This window comes from Anomaloglossus baeobatrachus, chromosome 8 (genome assembly GCF_048569485.1).
Source record: "Anomaloglossus baeobatrachus isolate aAnoBae1 chromosome 8, aAnoBae1.hap1, whole genome shotgun sequence".
Taxonomy (NCBI): Eukaryota; Metazoa; Chordata; class Amphibia; order Anura; family Aromobatidae; genus Anomaloglossus; species Anomaloglossus baeobatrachus.
Window position 1 is genome coordinate 46,917,843 of NC_134360.1, and position 21,798 is coordinate 46,939,640.

The window sequence follows — 21,798 nt, forward strand, 5'->3', positions numbered from 1 at the left end:
TCAGTTGCTCACCCTTTCCACAGAGCATTTGCTAACCTAAGCAGCCATACTTGGATCTGGTCCGCCCATTTACTACACCAATGGTTGCTGTCTGGCACTGAGAGGGTCAGTTCTGATATAGTCCTGGTATGTGTAGAGCTTGCTCCACATGCTGGGACCTGGGCTGGCTCTATCCACAATTGCCTCTTTTGCAACATAGAAGCGGCTATATATACAGGTTACAGGTATGTGTGCTCCATTATGGTTCTGCTTTTAACTTTATCTAGGAGGCCGCATGGCACATGAAATACAGAATATAGAGTAGGACCCCCCTATTGAGATTTGCCGTGACGTTGGCAGGGGTGGCTCTCAAAGAATTGATCAATTATTTGCTAAAAATCTCATTTATTTTATTATAGTACAGTTGGAATAAATCCTGTGAATTTTCACTTTTTATATGATGCATGCCAATTTCAGATCGTGCTGGCTCCTTTTTCTCTTTTTTGTTCCTTGCAGATTTGGTGCAGAAAAAATCTGCATCATGTCATTTGTTGGGGAATTTTTTCCTGCGTTTTTTAGCTCTTCCAGCCATTGACTTCATAAAAAAAAGCATGAGAAAAAAACGCACGTGTTTTTCTGTGCGTTTTTCTGCAAGAAGGTGCAGATTTCATGCAGAAAATTTCTGCACCAAATCTGTAGCGTGTGCACATACCCTTACATTGTTCTATGCTACAAAATGATAATGCATCCATAAAACGGATGTCACTAGGATGGTTCTTCTTGCATCCTTTTTCTTTTCTCACATCCATAGACTTGCATTGGTGAGTCTCATCTGATTTACACGGCTAATCGCAGCATGCTGTCGCACATCAGCACTGACTCATTGAATAACATTGTTCCAAACGCAATTCTTTTTTTTTTATCGGATTGCGCTTGTCATGTTTATACGCTAGTATGAGCGAACCCTAAAGGCAAATTTGCCTTGACCCTACGATTAAAGGGATTGTTCATGTCTAGAAAAACAAAGCTTCTTTCTTTTAGAAAAAGGGCCACTACTGTCTCTGGCTGTGCCTGGCCCATCGGATTACAGTGATAGTTTTGGTCTTAGAGGATGGAGTGTCTTGCTGAGACATCAATCTTTCGTTGCAACCTTTATTGTATCATATACAGGCAGTAAAAGGACCATGCGTCTCGTATGTACAAGATCTCAATATCAATAATAAAATAGTTCTGTACAGAATACACAAATATTTACTGACAACACACACAAAAAAATTTGCGCCTATAAAAATAATTTTACACATTCATTTAATTATTTTTTTTTATTTCCAGGACGCGAATGACTTTGACTACATATATGTGATCCTGTCCCCGGTATAATACCTTCCGTGAGTCGCGCTCCTCTGTGCTACTTTATTGTCTGATGGGGGGGTTTGGTCACATTTGCATGGAGTCTGGCGAAAAAAAACCTTTGTACGGTATAGATCCCATGCACCTCTATGAGACTCTGAATGCAGCTCCATATAAAATATGGCAATGGTTGCTATTTAGCCATCTGTTTTTCTTGCATTTGTAAAGGATCAATTTTTTTCTTACTGGATCAGTTTGCAATGGTAGATAAGTAGCAATCAATTAGCAGATCCATTTTCCATAGACTCCCATGTTAAAAAAATAAAGCGGACCTTGGAAAATCTATTTCTTAAAAACGGACAAGAATGTTGTATTTGCACAAACTTTTTTATCAACAGATTGCTGCTAGATCCGTTTTAAGGGGTACTTTGCACACTAAGATATCGCAGGTGCGATGTCGGTGGGGTCAAATTGAAAGTGACGCACATCCGGCGTCGCTGTCGATATCGTAGTGTGTAAATCCTTTATGATACGATTAACGAGCGCAAAAGCGTCGTAATCGTATCATCGGTGTAGTGTCCAACATTTCTATAATGTAGCTGCAGCGACGGTACGATGTTGTTCCTCGTTCCCCTGCGGCAGCATACATCGCTGTGTGAGAAGCCGCAGGAGCGAGGAACATCTACCTGCGTCACCGCGGCTCACGCCGGCTATGCGGAAAGAAGGAGGTGGGCGGGATGTTTACGTCCCACTCATCTCCACCCCTCCACTTCTATTGGCCGCCTGCCGTGTGACGTCGCTGTGACGCCGCACGACCCGCCCCCTTTGGAAGGAGGCGGTTCGCCAGCCAGAGCGACGTCGCAGGGCAGGTGAGTGCATGTGAAGCTGCCGTAGCGATAATGTTCGTTACGGCAGCTATCACAAGATATCGCTGCTGCGACTGGGTCGGGGACTATCGCGCTCAGCATCGCAAGCATCGGCTTGCGATGTCGTAGTGTGCAAAGTACCCCTAAGGCTACATCCCCACGATCAGGGTTCACACCGTTTTGTGGATGCAGCGTGTTTTCCCTGCGTACAAAACGCATTGTACAGTACAAGCACAGTGGATAGGATTTCTAGAAATCCCATGCCCACTGTGCTTGTTTTTCCACAGCAAAAACTGACCTGTGGTGTGGCTTCCCGAGCCACCGCATGTCAATTGTTTGCTGCAGAGACGCTAGTGCTCTCCGCAGGGAGAACACAGTGAGAGACCGCAACTGCCCGAGCCCGGATCGTCGGCACGAGCAGCTACGGTCTCTTGCGAAGGAGACTTGAGGCCCCGCAAGTCATGACCCGCCGTATCCAGGACATAGCGGGTCCTGATCGTGTGCACATACTCCAACAGATGATTACTGGACATGTGAACTTAGCCTAAGATGCTTCAGGGCCCTTGCAACATGATTATGGGATATTGATGGCATTATTCAAGGGGGTCGGGAACTGGGGGTCTGCTATGTTTGCAAAAATTTTGATGCCCAGCCTAAGGCTTCATAGGAGATTGGTAATTTTAGAATACACTCCAATATTATAGTATACCAGCGTATTGCAGAAACGATCAAGTGATCAATTCACAAGTTCAAGTGTCTTAGCAGGACCAATAAAAAAGTATAAAAAAAAAGAATTTATTATTTTTTAAAAAATCCAAAAGTTTATTTCAAGCCCCCCCACTTCACAAAATATATTTGGTATCGCTGTGTATGTAACTGTCTGAACTGCTAAAACGTAATATTTAAGGCCCCTTTTATATTGTGTTCTGATCTCTGTTCAGTGGTTCCGTCCGAACCCCCGCAAAATGGGTTTTGGACATATGCGCCAATGGGGCCTTGACTAAAATGGTGCAGACAGGGTCACCGTGTACTCTGTCGACTTGTGCACCATTTTCAGGAGTATACGCTTTGTGGAGGCATACAGACCCAGGTGTAGTAGACTGCTTTTGAAAATGGTGCATGACAGAGCACAGAGTGACTCCGTCTGCACCATTATAGTCAATGGCCACATTGTCACATACGTCTGAAACTCGTTTTGCGGGGGTATTCGGATGGAAGCCCTGACAGGACCACTGAACAGGGATAGGAACGCAGTGTGAAAGGGTCCTAACTAGGGATGATCGAATACCTCAAATATTCGGCTTCGCGAATATTTTCCGAATAGGTCGCCGCTATGCGAATATTCGATGCGCAATGTAAGTCTATGGGAAGCCCGAATAGTTCCAAATAGTTGTTATTTAGTTGTTATTCGGGTTTCTCATAGACTTACATTGCGCATCGAATATTCGCGAATAGTGGCGACCTATTCGGAAAATATTCGCGAAGCCGAATATTTGAAGTATTCGATCATCCCAAGTCCTATCCCATACGGTGAACAATGAAACAAAAAACAAATGGAAATGGCAGAATTGCTGTTTTTTTGGTAAAAAATGGATCACAAATAGAGGAGAAAACAATATAGACCCCATAACGGTAATGAATAAAGCACCAACTCATACCGTAAAAAAGCAAGCCCTGATCTTGGAAAGTGAGGAGAAAAAATTGAAAGTGAAGAGGGGCCCACTGAGACCTGTCACCCAAGGGCCCGAAGAAACCTTGAGCGGGCCCTCCATATGGTGATAAATCTGTATTGTGAAATGTTGAGCTCAGTAGAAAGAAAGTCAAGGCTATAATAGCAGCCATGTTGGTTCTCATCTAACTCAGTTTTCTTAGAAGCAGAAGATTAAAATAAAATGGTTGAAAAGCATTAGCCATAGCATGACAGAAGAGGACGACTCAAGGATTTATATTTACTGGGGATTGTCAAGTGTGTATTTTTATTAATATTATTAGTTATTTGCACTTTAGGGAAGGGAAATTGCACCACAATTAAAGACCACCCATTTAGCCTTAGGGAATATGACAGGGTTGAAATGAGCCAAGAAATACATAAAACCTCATATAGGCCTCATGTCTATACACAAAGGTAAACAAGCAGCAGACATGTTACCCATAGCAACCAATCAGATTTCAGTTTTCATTTTTCCAGAGCAGTTTAGTAAATGAAAGCTGAATTCTGATAGGTTGCTATAGGCAACACTGAGGCCTAGTCAGTTTCAGGCAACCAAGAGGGAGTTATGACAATTTTTTTTCCAGGGATTGTAACACTATTATAAATAAAAGGGAAAAGATTAGCTTAAACTTTAATAGTAATAACTCATTTAATAAATATTCATCTTTTTTTAGCACTTTCACACATCTAAGAGGTGGATTTTGTGTAATTATTGGGCACCCATCAACCTTTGTAATTTTATTCATAATAATAATAATAATAATAATAATGGTATTTTACCTTTTGGAAATAAAAATATGTGATACTGTCATTGGGGTGGCCACACGTCAGCTTTTTTATACCACAGGCAGTCGGAAATACACACTTTTAAGATATGTCTCTCCTCCATGCTTTACACCACAGCTTTGCTTGTTTTTATATTGGCTACAGCTAATCTGTGAGGGAATTGAGCCTCCATAATGGAGGATTTCTACAAGATGGTAACTAACAGTGATCTGCCTTCGACGTTTCTTCCTTTTTCATGTTTGGCGGGTCTGTGATCTTAGAGATATTGAGATCTGGTTGTGTTTGTGACTGCTGTGACCCTAACCTCCATCATGTTCACATCTGGTGTGGATGATGGGTCATCTTATCTTAATCTGAAAGGGAGAAAGAGCGACAAACTGTACATCCATCTCCTATGAGTGCAAATTTGTCATGGGGATGCATACAAATATGGCACCTACTTATCTGTGAATAGGGCCAGTCTCAGTGGGTATGATGCCTTGTTATACCCTGACGCTCATCACCTGCTCTAATTACTCATACACAACACAAGGAAGATCCAATAAAGCCCAATGTGTATTAATACAGCATGAAAACTAAGAATATTATATGGGGAAGGGTCTATTGATGGAATGATATTAACACGGACTGGTAGGGTTGGTTTGGGGGATTGAGTGTGGATGAAAGTTTGACTTTTTTACACCAAAAATTGTGTTGCGATGGATCCTGCGCTGGTATCCTGTAGACACAGTGCCAGTTATAATTCGAGGGTCTTAGAGGGGGCTCACTTGGATTTATGGTTGCAGGTAGAGTTTACTTGGTCTCCACAATTAGAGGGGTGATTTTAGGTGATACTTGTACTGGTCAGAAAAAAACTTGGATCCATCACTCTTGGACAACAGGAACTTCCGCCTCCCAAGTTGACCTCCTCCCGGGGTGTTGTCTCTTCTCTTCCATCCGTCCCCTGTTCACGTTATCTAGAAGATCCAGCAGAAGATTGCCCTTGCTGCAGTTGAAAGGGTCTGGTCCTTCACACGGGGGCACATAGTCAAAATTCTCTGACTCTAGATACCTCTTACCGGGATGTTGACGCTTCTCTATGTCTTGGAAGTCAGCCATCTCAGTATTTTCATCATCATCCCAGGTTCTCTTACCGGGATGTTGGCGCTTGGTGTAGGCCAGGGTCCTCTTGCCTGGGTGTTGCCTCTTTGAGACATCACTTACAAGACCGAAAGAAGGAATAGAGTTATCTAGAAACTGATCACCTAATGCTGATCTCCTGCCTGGGTGCTGCCTCTTGGAAGGCTCCAGATACCAATCGCCTTCCTCTCTTTTGCCTGGGTGTTGTCTCTTCTCCACCTCTTCAAGAAGTCTTTTACCTGGATGTTGCCTCTTGGAGATCCAATCCAGTCCTTGGGAATCTGCATCTGCAAAATTCAAAGCCAATCATAGTATAAATTATAGACAGATAAAAAAGAAAATATATGGAAAATGCTTCACCGTGCTTCACCGTGCTATTGTAGATATCAGGACTTGTTGTTAGGTGGGTGCAGAGATCCAAAACCGTTTGACCCTGTCAATCAGCGCAAAAAAGGAGAGGAGGATCAGCACTTCCTTAAAACCATGTGTTCAACCTTTATTGGTGACAAAAATATATCCAGTAAAATTGATGTCCAGCCATTAAAAATGTAAATTTTTCGAGAGAATGATACATTTTTAATGGATGGACATCGTTTTAATGGATATTTTGTCACCAATAAAGATTGAACACATTATTTTAAGGAAGTGCTGGTCATCCTCCCTTTTTTTTGCATAGTATAAATTAATGGCCAAATTCAATATTGGATTTCCCCCTTTTTTGGCTTTTTTTTGTGTGTTTTTGCTTGTTTTTCACTTTTTAAAGTCTATTTTATACGTTCACTTTGCTTTTTATCTTCATTGTTGTAGATGGTGTTTGGGGTTTCCTGATGTTTTCTCCTAATTTATAAATTGAGACTGTTTAAAAAGTGGCTACATTTTTCTCAAATGTTCCCCCACAGTGATTTTATGTAAGTCTTAAACTTTATGCGCAAGTGTTGCAACATTTAGTGGAACACGTAACTGATTGCACAAAAACCAGTTGAGGACCAAAAATTAGTCATTTTCATTACAGCAAAATTCAGAAAAGTGCATGCTCCATTTTAAAGTCAACAAGTACAAAATAAGAAAAGTGACTGAAAAATAAGCAAATGATGAATTGGGCCCTTAAAGAGGACCAACCATCAGGATTGTCATATATAAACTAAAGCCACTGCTATACTGGCGATATCATGCTGATTCTATACATACCTTTAGTTGTGAGATCAGATGTATAGTTTCTGAAAAAGGCAAGTAAAGTTTGTGAATTTCACGGTTAGTTGATTGATAGGTGCTACAGAATATTTAATAGGTGGGTCGGGTTTTGCTAGATATTCCTGCCCCTGTCTGCCTGCCTGTCCTTCTTCCCCATCTGTTATTACAGGGAGAGGAAGGATAGGGGGAAGAAGGACAGGCATTCAGACAGGGGCAGGAATAACTAGAAAAATCTGACCCACCTATTAGATATTCTGCAGCACCTATCAATCAGATAACAGTGCATTTCACAAACTTTACTTGCTTTACTTTACTTTATTTCATAAAGTATACATCCAATCTCACAATTAAAGGTATGTATAGAATCAGCGTGATAGCGCCATTATAGCACTGGCTTTAGTTTATATATAAAAATCCTGGTGGTTGGTCCTCTTAACAGTAATAATATTACATGATATGGATAACACTGTGACAGCGTAGCTGATGGGACTCTACCTTCATGTGGATCCAGAAGAAGGTTTGTCTATGGAAACTCTTTCAATATCCCGATAGACATTACTTTTCTTGAGGTTGGTCTTAGTGTGGTTGCAATAGAAATGGAAGAACATTGGTCCCCATAGACCATAGCCATGTGAGATAGTTCTTCGGTACATCTAGTAGATCAAAACCTGATCTCCTACCGCTAGTCATTAAAAAATTTTTTGGGATTTGCCACCACATTGGTACCATTAAAAGTAGATCTCTCCACTATAGTCAAATTATTTTAATGGACAGACATCGTAGGAAGGTCCGTACCTGGAATTGTCTACTGTGGTTCCCATAATCTATGAAAAGGCCACTATGAAGATATGTAGATTAATCCAACCCAGAACAGTTGTTCCCATGGACAGGGCTACCAAAGAACCCAACGGACAAGTAGTGTTCCAAGTGAAATTATTACCTCTGTCACTCTGCTCCTCTTCAATTCGATGGATTAAACTGCGGATTAGATTTCCCTGGGCTTTCTTTAGAGCATTACTGATGTCCATGCTGTCCTCTGATGCGTCGTCTTCCTCATCAGGCAGAGGTTGTTCTTGGGCCACCACCAAATGGGACAAAGCTGCCCCTAAAAGCAGCAACCACCAAGTAAACGATGACATAACTGCAATGCAAAAGAAAGAATAGTAAATTAGTCTTTTTGTTTTAGTTCCCACAAAGGTCTAATATCATCCTTAGTGCTACATATTAACACAACACAGCCAAATAATTATTACCGCTAAGTAGTGCTGGAATCCAAAGGTAGCGCCACATTCTGCTAAAAAAACAACATCTTGTGTATCAAACAAAAAACTGCAGGATAATTAATACGTATCAACACAATATTATGCTGCACAGCCCCGAACCTGTCTCTAGGGAGAAGCGTGCTCTATAATTTACGCTGTAAGGAAATCATCCAAAAATGCAGATTACACTAACTTTAAAGTCAAGCTTTAGGAGAATGTTAACCCCTTTTGCGAAAAAAACAATTCCTAATCTTTCTTAAATATGTATATAATATAGAGACTATTTAGCGACTCAAGACACTTTGGGGTGCCCATAGATTGAATAGGTATAGCAGTGTTGGAATGTTGGGCGGCACAGTGTCTATGTTTCGGAGGATGAAGGAGACAGGGGTCTCACTGCACGCAATAACTCCAATAATCCTGCAGATGCTCCCTATCTCAATGTATTAAAAAAAGCAACGCATCGAAAACACAAAAATACGGCAAAAAAAGTGCATTTGTTTTCTTCAGCATTTTTCCTGCCAAGAGATGCAGTGTTAGGTGCAGAAAATCTTCACCCAAATCTAAATATAAACCTATAAAATAAAATTACACTGGAAATAAAAATTCCTTTAGAGAAAGTCACAGCGAAACGCGCGTCGGGTGTTCCTCTGATAAGGTTCTTTAGCATGTGACTGGGTTGTATACATACTTTGGCTGCATATGGCTGTTCTATTTCTTTGAAACCTTTTTTATCAGGATGTACTCTTTATTGTATTATTTATTTATGATCACTGTATCATTATTTTGATGTCACTATTTATTTATAATTGTGATTATATTTCATTATCAGTATTATTTTTTGTACGTCCTGATATTTTTTTTATTTATTGTCATTGCAACTATAATATTACCAGTTATTTACTCAGGCATGCTTTGCCTTTTATAGTCATTTTCCACTGCTGTGCATCTGTTTTTTATGTTTGCTATTGTATTTTCAAATAAAGATTAAACTTGTTTATTTTTTCCAGTGTAGTGTTAAGAGGGCTTTACACGCTGCGACATCGCTAATGCGGAGTCGTTGGGGTCACGGAATTTGTGACGCACATCCGGCCGCATTAGAGATGTTGCTGCGTGTGACACCGATGAGCGATTTTGCATCGTTGCAAAAACGTGCAAAATCGCTCATCGGTGACATGGGGGTCCATTCTCGATTATCGTTACTGAAACAGTAACGATGTAGTTCGTCGCTCCTGCGGCAGCACACATCGCTATGTGTGACGCCGCAGGAACGAGGAAGCTCGCCTTACCTGCCTCCCGGCCACTATGAGGAAGGAAGGAGGTGGGCGGGATGTTACGTCCTGCTCATCTCTGCCCCTCCGCTGCTATTGGGCGGCCGCTCAGTGACGTCGCTGTGACGCCACACGGACCGCCCCCTTAGAAAGGAGGCGGTTCGCCGGTCACAGCGACGTCGCCGGGCAGGTAAGTATGTGTGACGGGTCTGGGCGATGTTGTGCGGCACGGGCAGCGATTTGCCCGTGTCGCGCAACAGATGGGGGCGGGTACCCACACTAGCGATATCGGGACCGATATCGCAGTGTGTAAAGTAGCCTTAACTCTATACTATAGAGTCTATAGGTTCATATTTTCCACTGGTGGTCTACTTTGTGGTTCTTATTATTGGCTTTCTGGCTCATCAGTTTATGAGTGGTGATCAATATTGAAGGGGTTTTTTCTGCACCTAAATCTGCAATGAAGGAACATACCTTAGGGCTCGTGCGCACGTTGCGTAATTACATGCATTTATGCTGCGTATAGAACTGCAGCGTAAATGCATGCGTCCTGCGTCCCCTGCACAATCTATGTAGATTGTGCATGATACGTGCGCACGGTGCTTTTATGAACGCAGCGATTTGGGTGCTAAAATTTTGACCCAAATCCGTGCGTTCATAAAAGCAGCATGTCAATTCATTTGTGCGCTATGAATGCAGCTCCCACTCTGTCTATGGTGGGGGAAGCAGCCAGAGCGCATGAAATCGCCTTTTTTAGTACAGAAACACTGCATCCATTACGCAGTGTTTCTGCAGTGATTTGACGCGCACATGTGCTGTCAAATCGCTGCAGAATATTCAGCAGTTACTTGCACATGAGTCCTTAAAGTGTATAGGTAATTTGCAGTGGTTTAGTGATAAAGGTCAAAGAAATTGCAATCCCAAGTCATGGAGGGGCCACAGATACAGAGAAGAGGCCACCTAAGAATAGAGGATATGGTATGGAGATGGAATTGGTATATTATATTATTATTGATTATTATGCCACAATTTATTCCATGGTGAAAATTATATAAATGACCCAATTATTCTATGTAAGACTTCACACGGTACGATCTATCGTGCAATTGCATGAGCAATCGTACCCGCCCCCGTCGTTTGTGCGTCACGGGCAAATCGCTGCCCGTGTCGCACAAAGTCATTAAACCGCCGTCACACATAAGGGTGCTTTACACACTGCGATATCAATAACGATATATCGTTGGGGTCACATCGTTAGTGACGCACATCCGGTGTTACCGACATCGCAGCGTGTAACACAAATGAGCGACGATCAATGAGTGCAAAAAAGTGAAAAATCGTTGCTCGTTGACACGTCGCTCATTTCCTTAAAATCGTTGCTCCTGCAGGTATGATGTTGTTTGTCGTTCCTGCAGCACCACACATCGCTATGTGTGACACCGCAGGAACGGCGAACATCTCCTTACCTGACTCCACCGGCGATGAGGAAGGAAGTAGGTGGGCGGGATGTTACGTCCCGCTCATCTCCGCCCCTCCGCTTCTATTGGCCGGCCGCTTAGTGACGTCGCAGTGACGCCGAACGCACCTCCCCCTTGAGGGGGAGCGATAATGTTCGCTACGGCAGCGATCACCTCATATCGTTACAACGACGGGGGCGGGTGCTATCGCAATTGCTAGCGATGTCGCAGCGTGTAAAGAACCCCATACTTACCTGACGAGCGACCTCGCTGTGGGCGGCGAACATCCTCTTTCTGAAGGGGAAGGGACGTTCGGCGTCACAGCGACGTCACACAGCCGCCGGCCAATAGAAGCGGAGGGTCGGAGATGAGCGGGACGTAAACATCCTGCCCACCTCCTTCCTTCCACATAGCCGGCGGGTGCCGCGGGACGCAGGTAAGCTGTGTTAATCGTTCCCGTGGTGTCACACGGAGCGACGTGTGCTGCCTCGGGAAAGTGATGAACAACTTTGTCTATTAAGAATAAACGATTTTTTAAAAATAAGCGACGAGTACACGATCGACGAATTTTTTATTGATTTGTGATCGCACGTAGGTGTCACACGAGACGACGTCGTGAACGATGCCGGATGTGCATCACGAAAACTGTGACCCTGACGATGCATCGCACGATAGATCGTCTCGTGTGACACCCGCATTATACTCTAAATAAACAAAGGCTTTGGTCTTATAGTGATGTCATGTCCATTCTGCCCACTAGAGGTGCTTTCCACAAAATATTAAGAGTGAAATGCTACAAAACAAGACCTAATGCTGTTCTTTCACAGGGATCAGTACAGTACGGGGGTATAAATGGGGAACAAAAAAGAACAAAAGGTCAGTTATGGTATAGTCACTTATACACATTATTTATCTTATACTATAAATAATATATAATAAACAAATAATATATAATATAAAAATAAATATGATATATAATAAATAATATATAATATATATTATACTAGCTGTAGTACCCGGGCGTTGCGCGGGATAGCAACTGTCTCTCTCCCAGTCTTTGTCTGTCTGTCTCTTTCCCTGTCTGTCTCTGTGTGTCTGTCTGTGTCTATCTGTCTGTCTCTGTATCAGTCTCTCTGTCTCTCTATCTCTGTCTGTCTGTCTCTGTCTCTCTCTATCTCTGTGTCTGTCTCTTTCCATGTCTGTCCCTTTCCCTGGTCTGTCCCTTTCCCCGGTCTGTCCCTTTCCCCGGTCTGTCCCTTTCCCCGGTCTGTCCCTTTCCCCGTCTGTCCCTTTCCCCGTCTGTCCCTTTCCCCGTCTGTCCCTTTCCCCGTCTGTCTCTCTCCCAGTCTGTCTCTCTCCCCGTCAGTCTTTGTCTGTCTCTCTGTTTCTTTCCTTCTCTGTCTCTCTCTGTTTCTTTTCCTGTCTACCTCTGTCTGTCTCTTTCCCCGTGTGTCTTTCTGTCTGTCTTTTTCTCTCTGACTGGCTTTTTTTCCCTATCTGTCTCTGTCTGTCTCTGTTTGTCTCTGTCTCTTTCCCTGTGAGGCTCTTTCTCTGTCTGTGCTTGTCTGTCTGTCTCTATCTGTCTGTCTCTCAGTCTGTGTCTGTCTCTCCGCCGACATCATATTACCTCACACATAAGCTTATACTAACACTGTCCTTTGTTCCTATAGCAACCAATCACAGCTCATATTAATAACCTGTAGTTCCAGGCTCCATTCACTTTAATGGAGGCATGTTTTTTGGAGAGTAACTGTAAAGCGCTGGGTTAAATTTTCTTGTCAAAACATAGTCTATGACGTTCCCTTGGTCACATGAAGCATGAGGCCTGAGGCAAAATGTTGTGATTGTAAATGCGACGGTGCGGATTCCTTTAACGGACATACACACACACACACACACACACACACATACATACATACATACATACATACATACACACACACACACATACATACATACATACACACGCATACATACATACACACACACACACACACACACACACATACATACATACATACATACATACACACACACACACACATACATACATACATACATACATACACACGCATACATACATACACACACACACACACATACATACATACATACATACATAAACACACACACACACATACACACATACATACATACATACATACATACACACACACATACATACATACATACATACATACACACACACACACATACATACACTCAACTTTAAATATTAGATTGCATTCACAATTTTGCAGGCTTCAGAGCTGAAATCGCCCAGCATTTCCTCATTGGTGATATGCAAACTAATTGGGAAGTGTCTGTCTATAATCTTGCTGATTGTTTCCGGTAACTATCAGCAGGTCCAGGACTGCGGCGCCTCTAATTATTGTAGCACGGTAAACTTGCTTGAATGAAAAAAGAATGTAGAAAAGATGATGGAAGGGAGAAATGAGAGATTGCTATAGATTTCTTGTTTACCGCCTCTTAGATCAATGGGAGTAGATAATATGTGGAATCAGGCGGATCTCACCATGGATTGTCTACTAATTGGACAATGTGCTTATAACAAGTGCAGCGCAGAGGGGTCATGCAGCCAGTAACTGGCAGGGAATCATCTCCGAAATGCCTCTCTAGATAGACGGACACACCACTAACACTCTCTCTGAGCCCCTTCCACCTGTCCGATACTGAACTCCAAATCACACAAGCACATGAGTATTACTGATGGATTTATAATTCGACATTTGATCCTCTAATTCTTTATGCTTCCTTGTGAAATACAACATAAAATAAAATAGTAAAAACAAAAAGTTATAGAAAGTAATATTAGTTGGTTTTTTTTGCATTTTTATAAAAAAAAAGTAATGTAATCACTTTTTTTTACTCCAGCCCTATCCATAAACCTAACCCTATCCCTTACACTACAAATTCTTGTGAATGAGCATTTCCTGACAATCATAAAGTATAACCCGGCTGCTAATCAGTGATTATCTGACCAACGAGCAAAACACTCATTTTTCAGGTTTAATCTACACAAAAAAAATCATTATTCTAGGCAGCACGTTCTTTGTAAACAGGACTTGCTGCTTCTGAGAACAATGGCAGCCTATGCACAGTGAAGGATGTATTGCTGAAAAGGGGTCGGTCTGTGGAAACAGAATATTAGACGACTGTCGATCTGCAAACAAGAAACTGATCAGCCGACATTTAGTGCTGTACACACTTTAAGGAAAAGTCTAAAAACATAACAGCAACACTTAAGGCCCTGTCACACACAGAGATAAATCTGCGGCAGATCTGTGGTTGCAGTGACATTGTGGACAATCAGTGCCAGGTTTGTGGCTGCGTACAAATGGAACAATATGTCCATGATTTCACTGCAACCACAGATCTGCCAAAGATTTATCTCTGTGTGTGACGGGGCCTTTAGTAATGAATGATGACAGTATTGCACATCATTAAGCATTGTCTTCATTCGTTCACTTAGCAGCTTGTCATCTCAGTGGCTACCTATGCAGAGCACCGCAGTCGAGAAGAGTTTGTCATCAGCTACTGCATGTTGCATAGGCAGCGACTGAGATGACAAAGCTTATTTTTTTATACTAGCAGCTTTGTTATCTCAGTTACTGCCTATGCAGAGTGCAGCAGCTAATGATAAAGCCATCTTGACAACGCTGGGTGGGCACTCATTGTATGACTCTGAGCAGAAGCTTTGCTTGCCAGTACTACTCACTTGACTGTAGGTCCTGGGGGTGGGAGCAAAATATTGGGCACCCATAGACTTTGCACATTGGGGAATCACTGCTGTGCCCCCATTCAATGACAATGGATTAATGATAGATAGATAGATAGATAGATAGATAGATAGAGGGATAGATAGATAGTAATCACTGTTATTATTGCCCTGCTCAGATAGAAAATCCAAATACATATAAACAATAATGCTGTCACTTTAAAATTACATCCTGACAGCTGATTGTCACATCAGACCCTCCATCTTAGACCCGGACCCTCTTAAAGTTTTCAAAATAAACTCCTTATGGTCATATAAAGTAATGATATTTGGCTATAATTGTATTTTTTTATTAGTTTCTGAGATGTAGCAGAGCTGAGCATATTATGTAGTAGGGCTTAGGTTATTGAATATGACAGAGCTGAGCTTGTCATGTAGCAGTGGTTAATACAATGCATGTAACAGACCTTGGCTTGTCATGAGCAGAGCTTACATTATTACATGTAGTAGAGCTGAGCTTGTCATGTAGCAGATGTTACTATCATACATGTAGCAGTTGTTACTTTCATAGATGTGGCAGATGTTGCTATATCCACATATAGCAGAGCTGAGCTTGTAATGTAGCAGATTTTACTATATTACATGCAGCACGCTGAGCTTGTTATGTAGCAGATGTTTGATATTCTCATGCAGCAGAGCTGACCTTGTCATGTAGTAGATGTTACTATTTTACATGTAACAGAGCTGAGCTTGTCATGTAGAAGACATTACTATAATACATGTGGCAGATGTTACTGTATCCACATATAGCAGGGCTGAGCTGGTCATGCTGCAGATGATACTATACTATATGGATTAGAGCTGAGCTTGTTATGTAGCAGATGTCACTATATTACATGCAGCAGAGCTGAGCTTGTCATATGGCAGATGTTTGAGCTTGTCATGCAACAGAGCGGACTCGTCATGTAGTTGATGTTACGAATTTACATGCAGCAGAGCTGAGCTTGTCATGTAGCAGATGTTACTATATTACATGCAGCAGAGCTGAGCTTGTCATGTAGCAGATGTTACTATTCTACATGGATTATAGCTAAGGTTGTCATGTAGCATATGGTACTATTTTACATGTAGCAGAGCTGAGCTTGTCATGTGGCAGATGTTTGAGCTTGTCATGCAGCAGAGCTGAACTTGTTATGTAGATGTAGCAGATGTCACTATATTAAATGCAGCAGAGCTGAGCTTGTCGTGTAGCAGATGTCACTATATTACATGTAGCAGAGCCGAACTTGTCATGTAGGAGAGCTGAGCTTGTCATGTGGCAGATGTTTAAGCTTGTCATGCAGCATAGCTGAGCTTATCATCTAGCAGATGTCACTTTATTACATGTAGCAGAGCTGAGCTTGTCATGTAGCAGATGTCACTTTATTACATGTAGCAGAGCTGAGCTTGTCATGTAGCAGATGTTACTATTCTACATGGATTATAGCTGAGGTTGTCATGTAGCATATGTTACTATTTTACATGTAGCAGAGCTGAGCTTGTCATGTAGAAGAGCTGAGCTTGTCATGTAGCAGAGCTGAGCTTGTCATGTAGAAGAGCTGAGCTTGTCATGTAGAAGAGCTGAGCTTGACACGTTGCAGATGTTACTATATTACAAGTAGCATAGCTGAGCTTGTCATGTAGCAGTATTGACTTTATTACATAGGATGTACAACAAAATTATATTGTGGGACCTTCTTACCCAGAAAAAGTGATGTAAATACTTAAGCCCCAAAATTACACAAGTATAGAATATCCTTTAATACCTTTGTCATTTTTGGGGCTAAGGTATTTACATTGCCTTTATTACATGTAATAGACCTGATCTTGTTATGTAGCAGAGCTGAGCGTGTGATTAACATAGTAATAGCAAGGCTTTTGGGTTATTGTATTATTGCTTTTACTCCACTGATTGAGTAAAATGTGAAATTTCGCTTTTTTTTCTGTGCGCCAAAATCACAATATTATCCGGCATAAAATGTCTCTTTACTTTACTTATTTATCAAATGTAATTTAAAAAAAAAAATAGACCCAAAACTCACTGCGTTATGAAGTGGTGTAAAAACTAGAAAATCAACTCTAGACTGGTGTATGTGTGTGTGTATGTATATGTATATATATATATATATATATATATATATATATATATATATATATATATATAACAGTAGGATCTCTTATGATGGCAAAATGTATTATATAAACCTCGCAATACATATAGCAGAGCTGAGTTTGCTGTTGTCATCTGTCATTATCCTGCGCTGTCATCCCCTTGTGCTACTTGTGGTTTTCCATGGACTGCAAGTATAGGAGACCACAGATAATAGGCAGATCTTCATATAATTCCCTGGATCTGCCAAGAAACATGCACTTGTCTGCCTTGATATACTCAGTTAACTCTGCTACATCAGATATCCACAGATACAAGGAATAAACAGTCTATCCGTCCATTACAAAAAAATGAAACTGTAATTTGTGAATGTTATATGTACTTTTCCTAAGGACTCCCAATAAAACTATTATAATTCCCGCAAAGTGTAGAATGATAAGCTCAGCTCTGCTACATAATAACACGCAGGGGATTTGTGACTGATTCCCAAAATCTACACCCTTTTCTTTGGGAGATGCACTACAATGAGTATCTCTCCAGAGGTGACATGGTCTGAGCTGAGCAGTGAATTCTGATGAGTCCAAGGAAATGATGAGAGTTGTAATCCAGCAAAAGCTTTCTATATAACACATGGACAGGTGAGTCCTTAGGACTCTGACTGTGTGATCCCAGGATAATGCAAGGAGAGCAACAATGTTCTGCTGCTGTGTGCGACTATCTGCACACCATCTGCTCTGCAAGTTTCTATTAATCTTATCTATTATCTATCTGTCCATCCATCTATCCATTTTTCTAATATCTATGCTTCTATCCTTTTAGCTATCTTTTTATATGTAATTCTTTTTTTTATCTGCACATTTCTTGTCTGTCTATATTTATGTATCAAAACAAATATTTTATCTTTTTTAGCCAACTAATCTATCTCCTATCATCTATCTACTATCATAGTAGATCTATCTATGTATGTATCTATCTATCCCTCTATCTATCCCTCTATCTATCTATTCCTCTATCTATCTATTCCTCTATCCATCTATCTATCTCCTATCTTCTATCATATATCTATCTACTATCATGTATCTATCTATCTATCCCTCTATCTACCCATCTATCTATCTATCTATCCATCCCTCTATCTATCTATCCATCCCTCTATCTATCTATCCCTCTATCTATCTATCCCTCTATCTATCTATCTATCCCTCTATCTATCTCCTATCTTCTATCATATATCTATTTACTATCATGTATCTATCTATCTATCCCTCTATCTACCCATCTATCTATCCCTCTATCTATTCATCCCTCTATCTATTCATCCCTCTATCTATCTATCTATCTATCTATCTATCCCTCTATCCATCTATCCATCTATCTATCTCCTATCATCTATCTACTATCATATATCTATCTGCTATCATGTATCTATCCCTCTATCTATCTCCTATAATCTATCTATCTCCTATCATCTATATATCTATCCCTCTATCTATCTATCCCTATATCTATCTATCTATCTATCTATCTATCCCTATATCTATCTATCTATCTATCCCTCTATCTATCTCTCTATCTATCTCTCTATCTGTCCCTATATCTATCTATTCATCCATCTCCTATCCTCTATCTGCTATCCTCTACTTATCTATCCATCTCCTATCTATCTATCTATCCATCTATCTATATCCTATCCTCTATCTATCTCCTATCCTCTATTATCTATGTCTATCTTTCCTCTATCTGTTTTTTTTTAGCTAATTTTGATATCATCTATTTTTCCTTTTTTCATCCTATCTACATATCTATTTGTGTTGTATTTGCCTATTATCTCGCTATCTGTATATCTATCTCTAATTCTATTTATCTGTCTATTTCTGTAATAAAGAAATATCCATCTAGATATTTCGACACTTCTTACTGAAGTAAAACTCATGAAAATTGTTTCCACACTTGGGGAACTCTCTCTCTCCATCCCTCTATCTATCTATCTATCTATCTATCTATCCCTCTATCTATCTATCCATCTATCTATCTATCTATCTATCCCTCTATCTATCTATCCATCTATCTATCTATCTATCTATCTCTCTATCTATCTATCTCTCTCTCTATCTATCGCTCTATCTATCTATCCCTCTATCTATCTATCTATCTATCTATCTATCTATCTATCCCTCTATCTATCTATTTATCTATCTATCTATCCCTCTATCTATCTATCTATTTATCTATCTATCTATCCCTCTATCTATCTATCTAGCCATCTATCTACCTGTCTCCTATCTGTCTGTCTGTCTATCTATCTATCTATCTCCTATCTATCTATCTATCTATCCCTCTATCTATCTATCTATCCCTCTATCTATCTATCTATCTCCTATCTATCTATCTATCCCTCTATCTATCTATCTATCTATCTATCCCTCTATCTATCTATCTATCTATCCCTCTATCTATCTATCTATCTATCCCTCTATCTATCCCTCTATCTATCTATCTATCCCTCTATCTATCTATCTATCTATCCCTCTATCTATCTATCTATCTATCTCCTATCTATCTATCTATCTATCTATCCCTCTATCTATCTATCTATCTATCTATCCCTCTATCTATCCCTCTATCTATCTATCTATCTCCTATCTATCTATCCCTCTATCTATCTATCTATCTATCCCTCTATCTATCTATCTATCTATCTAGACCCTTTGCTTCTGTAAAGACTTTAGGACTAATAATCCCAGGACGGCAGTTACCTGGTCGGTGTCGCTCCGGCTGTCTGCTGGATGTCACCTCCTGTGTGGAGCAGCTTCTGGCTGGGATCTGCTGTGTGCGCTGCAGCCTCCTCCAGCCTCCACTCATTTATACCCCTCCTGGCCCAATTATGGAGATGCCTGTGATGTCATTGGGGTACGTCTTCGTCTTCTTGGTTTTTTTTTCCTATTATACATATATGTTTGATGTCAGAAAAGATTTTAAAATAACTTTAACCTTTTATGTTCCAGATGGGAAGAACGTGTGCACCATGAGAATGCAGACTGGACTGTTCAATATGGATATACTTCTAGAAACACAGAATTCATAGCTGTTCCCTCATCAGGGCCAGTTTTAGACAAAGTGGGACGGTGGGTAAAAGTTTAAAGTGGGGCCCCACTACACACAAGTGCATCTCAATAAATTAGAATATCATCAAAAAGTTAATTTATTTCAGTAATTCAATATAAAAAGGGAAACACATACAGTCATATGAAAAAGTTTGGGCACCCCTATTAATGTTAACCTTTTTTTTTATATAACAATTTGGGGTTTTGCAACAGCTATTTCAGTTTCATATATCTAATAACTGATGGACTCAGTAATATTTCTGGATTGAAATGAGGTTTATTATACTAACAGAAAATGTGCAATCCGCATTTAAACAAAATTTGACTGGTGCAAAAGTATGGGCACCCTTATCCATTTCTTGATTTGAACACTCCTAACTACTTTTACTGACTTACTAAAGCACTAAATTGGTTTTGTAACCTCATTGAGCTTTGAACTTCATAGGCAGGTGTATCCAATCATGAGAAAAGGTATTTAAGGTGGCCACTTGCAAGTTGTTCTCCTATTTGAATCTCCTATGAAGAGTGGCATCATGGGCTCCTCAAAACAACACTCAAATGATCTGAAAACAAAGATTATTCTACATAGTTGTTCAGGGGAAGGATACAAAAAGTTGTCTCTGAGATTTAAACTGTCAGTTTCCACTGTGAGGAACATAGTAAGGAAATGGAAGAACACAGGTACAGTTCTTGTTACGCCCAGAAGTGGCAGGCCAAGAAAAATATCAGAAAGGCAGAGAACAAGAATGGTGAGAACAGTCAAGGACAATCCACAGACCACCTCCAAAGACCTGCAGCATCATCTTGCTGCAGATGGTGTCACTGTGCATCGGTCAACAATACAGCGCACGTTGCACAAGAAGAAGCTGTATGGGAGAGTGATGCAAAAAGAAGCCGTTTCTGCAAGCACGCTGTGACGACATGGACTCTCATGGGTTAAAGTTTCTTAAAATCCAGCCAGACAGCATGATAGATTGTCTATAGACGGGGGAGAAGTCCCTCATTGTTTTTACAAGACTCTTGTTGACTCAATGTAATTGTGTTGGCCACTGAAAGCTAGACGTATTGTTCTCCAGACATTTCCAGTAACCATTGTATTGTAGTTGTGTATTGATAATGTAATTACCTTAGTAGCCACTGTCTAGTCGGTGACTCCCAGTTTACATGTACACCCTCAGTCTTTCTACCCATATCATTTAAATGAACATTGTCCATGCAGCTTGAAATTCCTCCAATGGGAGAAGCAATCTTGTCCAACCAATCGATGAGGACGCAGTGTATCCAAGTGGAAGGTTGTGGCTATAAAAAGGACTTCTTTAAGCCACCAGGGGTTGTTGATGGTTGACGGAGCCAGTCTAAGCTCTTTGGAGCTGACTAGAGGATCAGGATATCTTATGGCTTCAATCTAGGGACTCCGGATCCGGTTGGAGACCATATCCACAGCCTAGGGATTTCTACTCCGGCTGCCAGGATTTTAACATCAAACCAGGACTACCTAAGGAGGACACTCAGGTTGGGACAGTTCAGTCACCTGTTACAGACTTTGCAGACCTCAGACAGCTTGGAACCTGTGAGGCATGGACATTCTAAATCCCTGGTGAGCCAGCGGAAGGGTGAGACTCTGTTGCCTGTTACATTTGTGTGTTTTGCTGGTTATGTGTTATGTGCTGTTAATTGTTTGGGGATCCAATAAAGTCTAATTATTGTGGTTCCCTCACCCTGTGTTGTCTGAGTAGTGTTACGCCCACGGTTAGGGAGGCCGGCGTTCAGTTGGGATGAGCCCTGAGCCACGCTGTCTTTCTAAAGGCGGCGGG

The 21,798-nt window shown here is 41.0% G+C and overlaps 1 protein-coding gene across 1 annotated transcript; it reads right to left on the bottom strand.

Moving 5' to 3' along the window:
• Positions 1-4,137: 4,137 nt before the first annotated feature.
• Positions 4,138-19,769, bottom strand: TRH (thyrotropin releasing hormone). Its single transcript, XM_075321569.1, has 3 exons — positions 19,637-19,769; positions 7,943-8,143; positions 4,138-6,098 (listed from the first exon to the last, which is right to left on the bottom strand). The coding sequence occupies exons 1-3, from the start codon at positions 19,740-19,742 to the stop codon at positions 5,557-5,559; spliced, it is 849 nt and encodes a 282-aa protein (XP_075177684.1). The 5' UTR covers positions 19,743-19,769; the 3' UTR covers positions 4,138-5,556.
• Positions 19,770-21,798: the final 2,029 nt, after the last annotated feature.

Coding starts and splice junctions, on each gene's coding strand:
- TRH (XM_075321569.1), bottom strand. CDS start 19,742: ATGAGTGGAGGCTGGAGGAGGCTGCAGCGCACACAGCAGATCCCAGCC. Junction 8,144..19,636: donor GCCGGAGCGACACCGACCAG/GTAACTGCCGTC, acceptor TTTGCATTGCAG/TTATGTCATCGTTTACTTGG. Junction 6,099..7,942: donor AGAGGAGCAGAGTGACAGAG/GTAATAATTTCA, acceptor TGAATTTTGCAG/ATGCAGATTCCCAAGGACTG.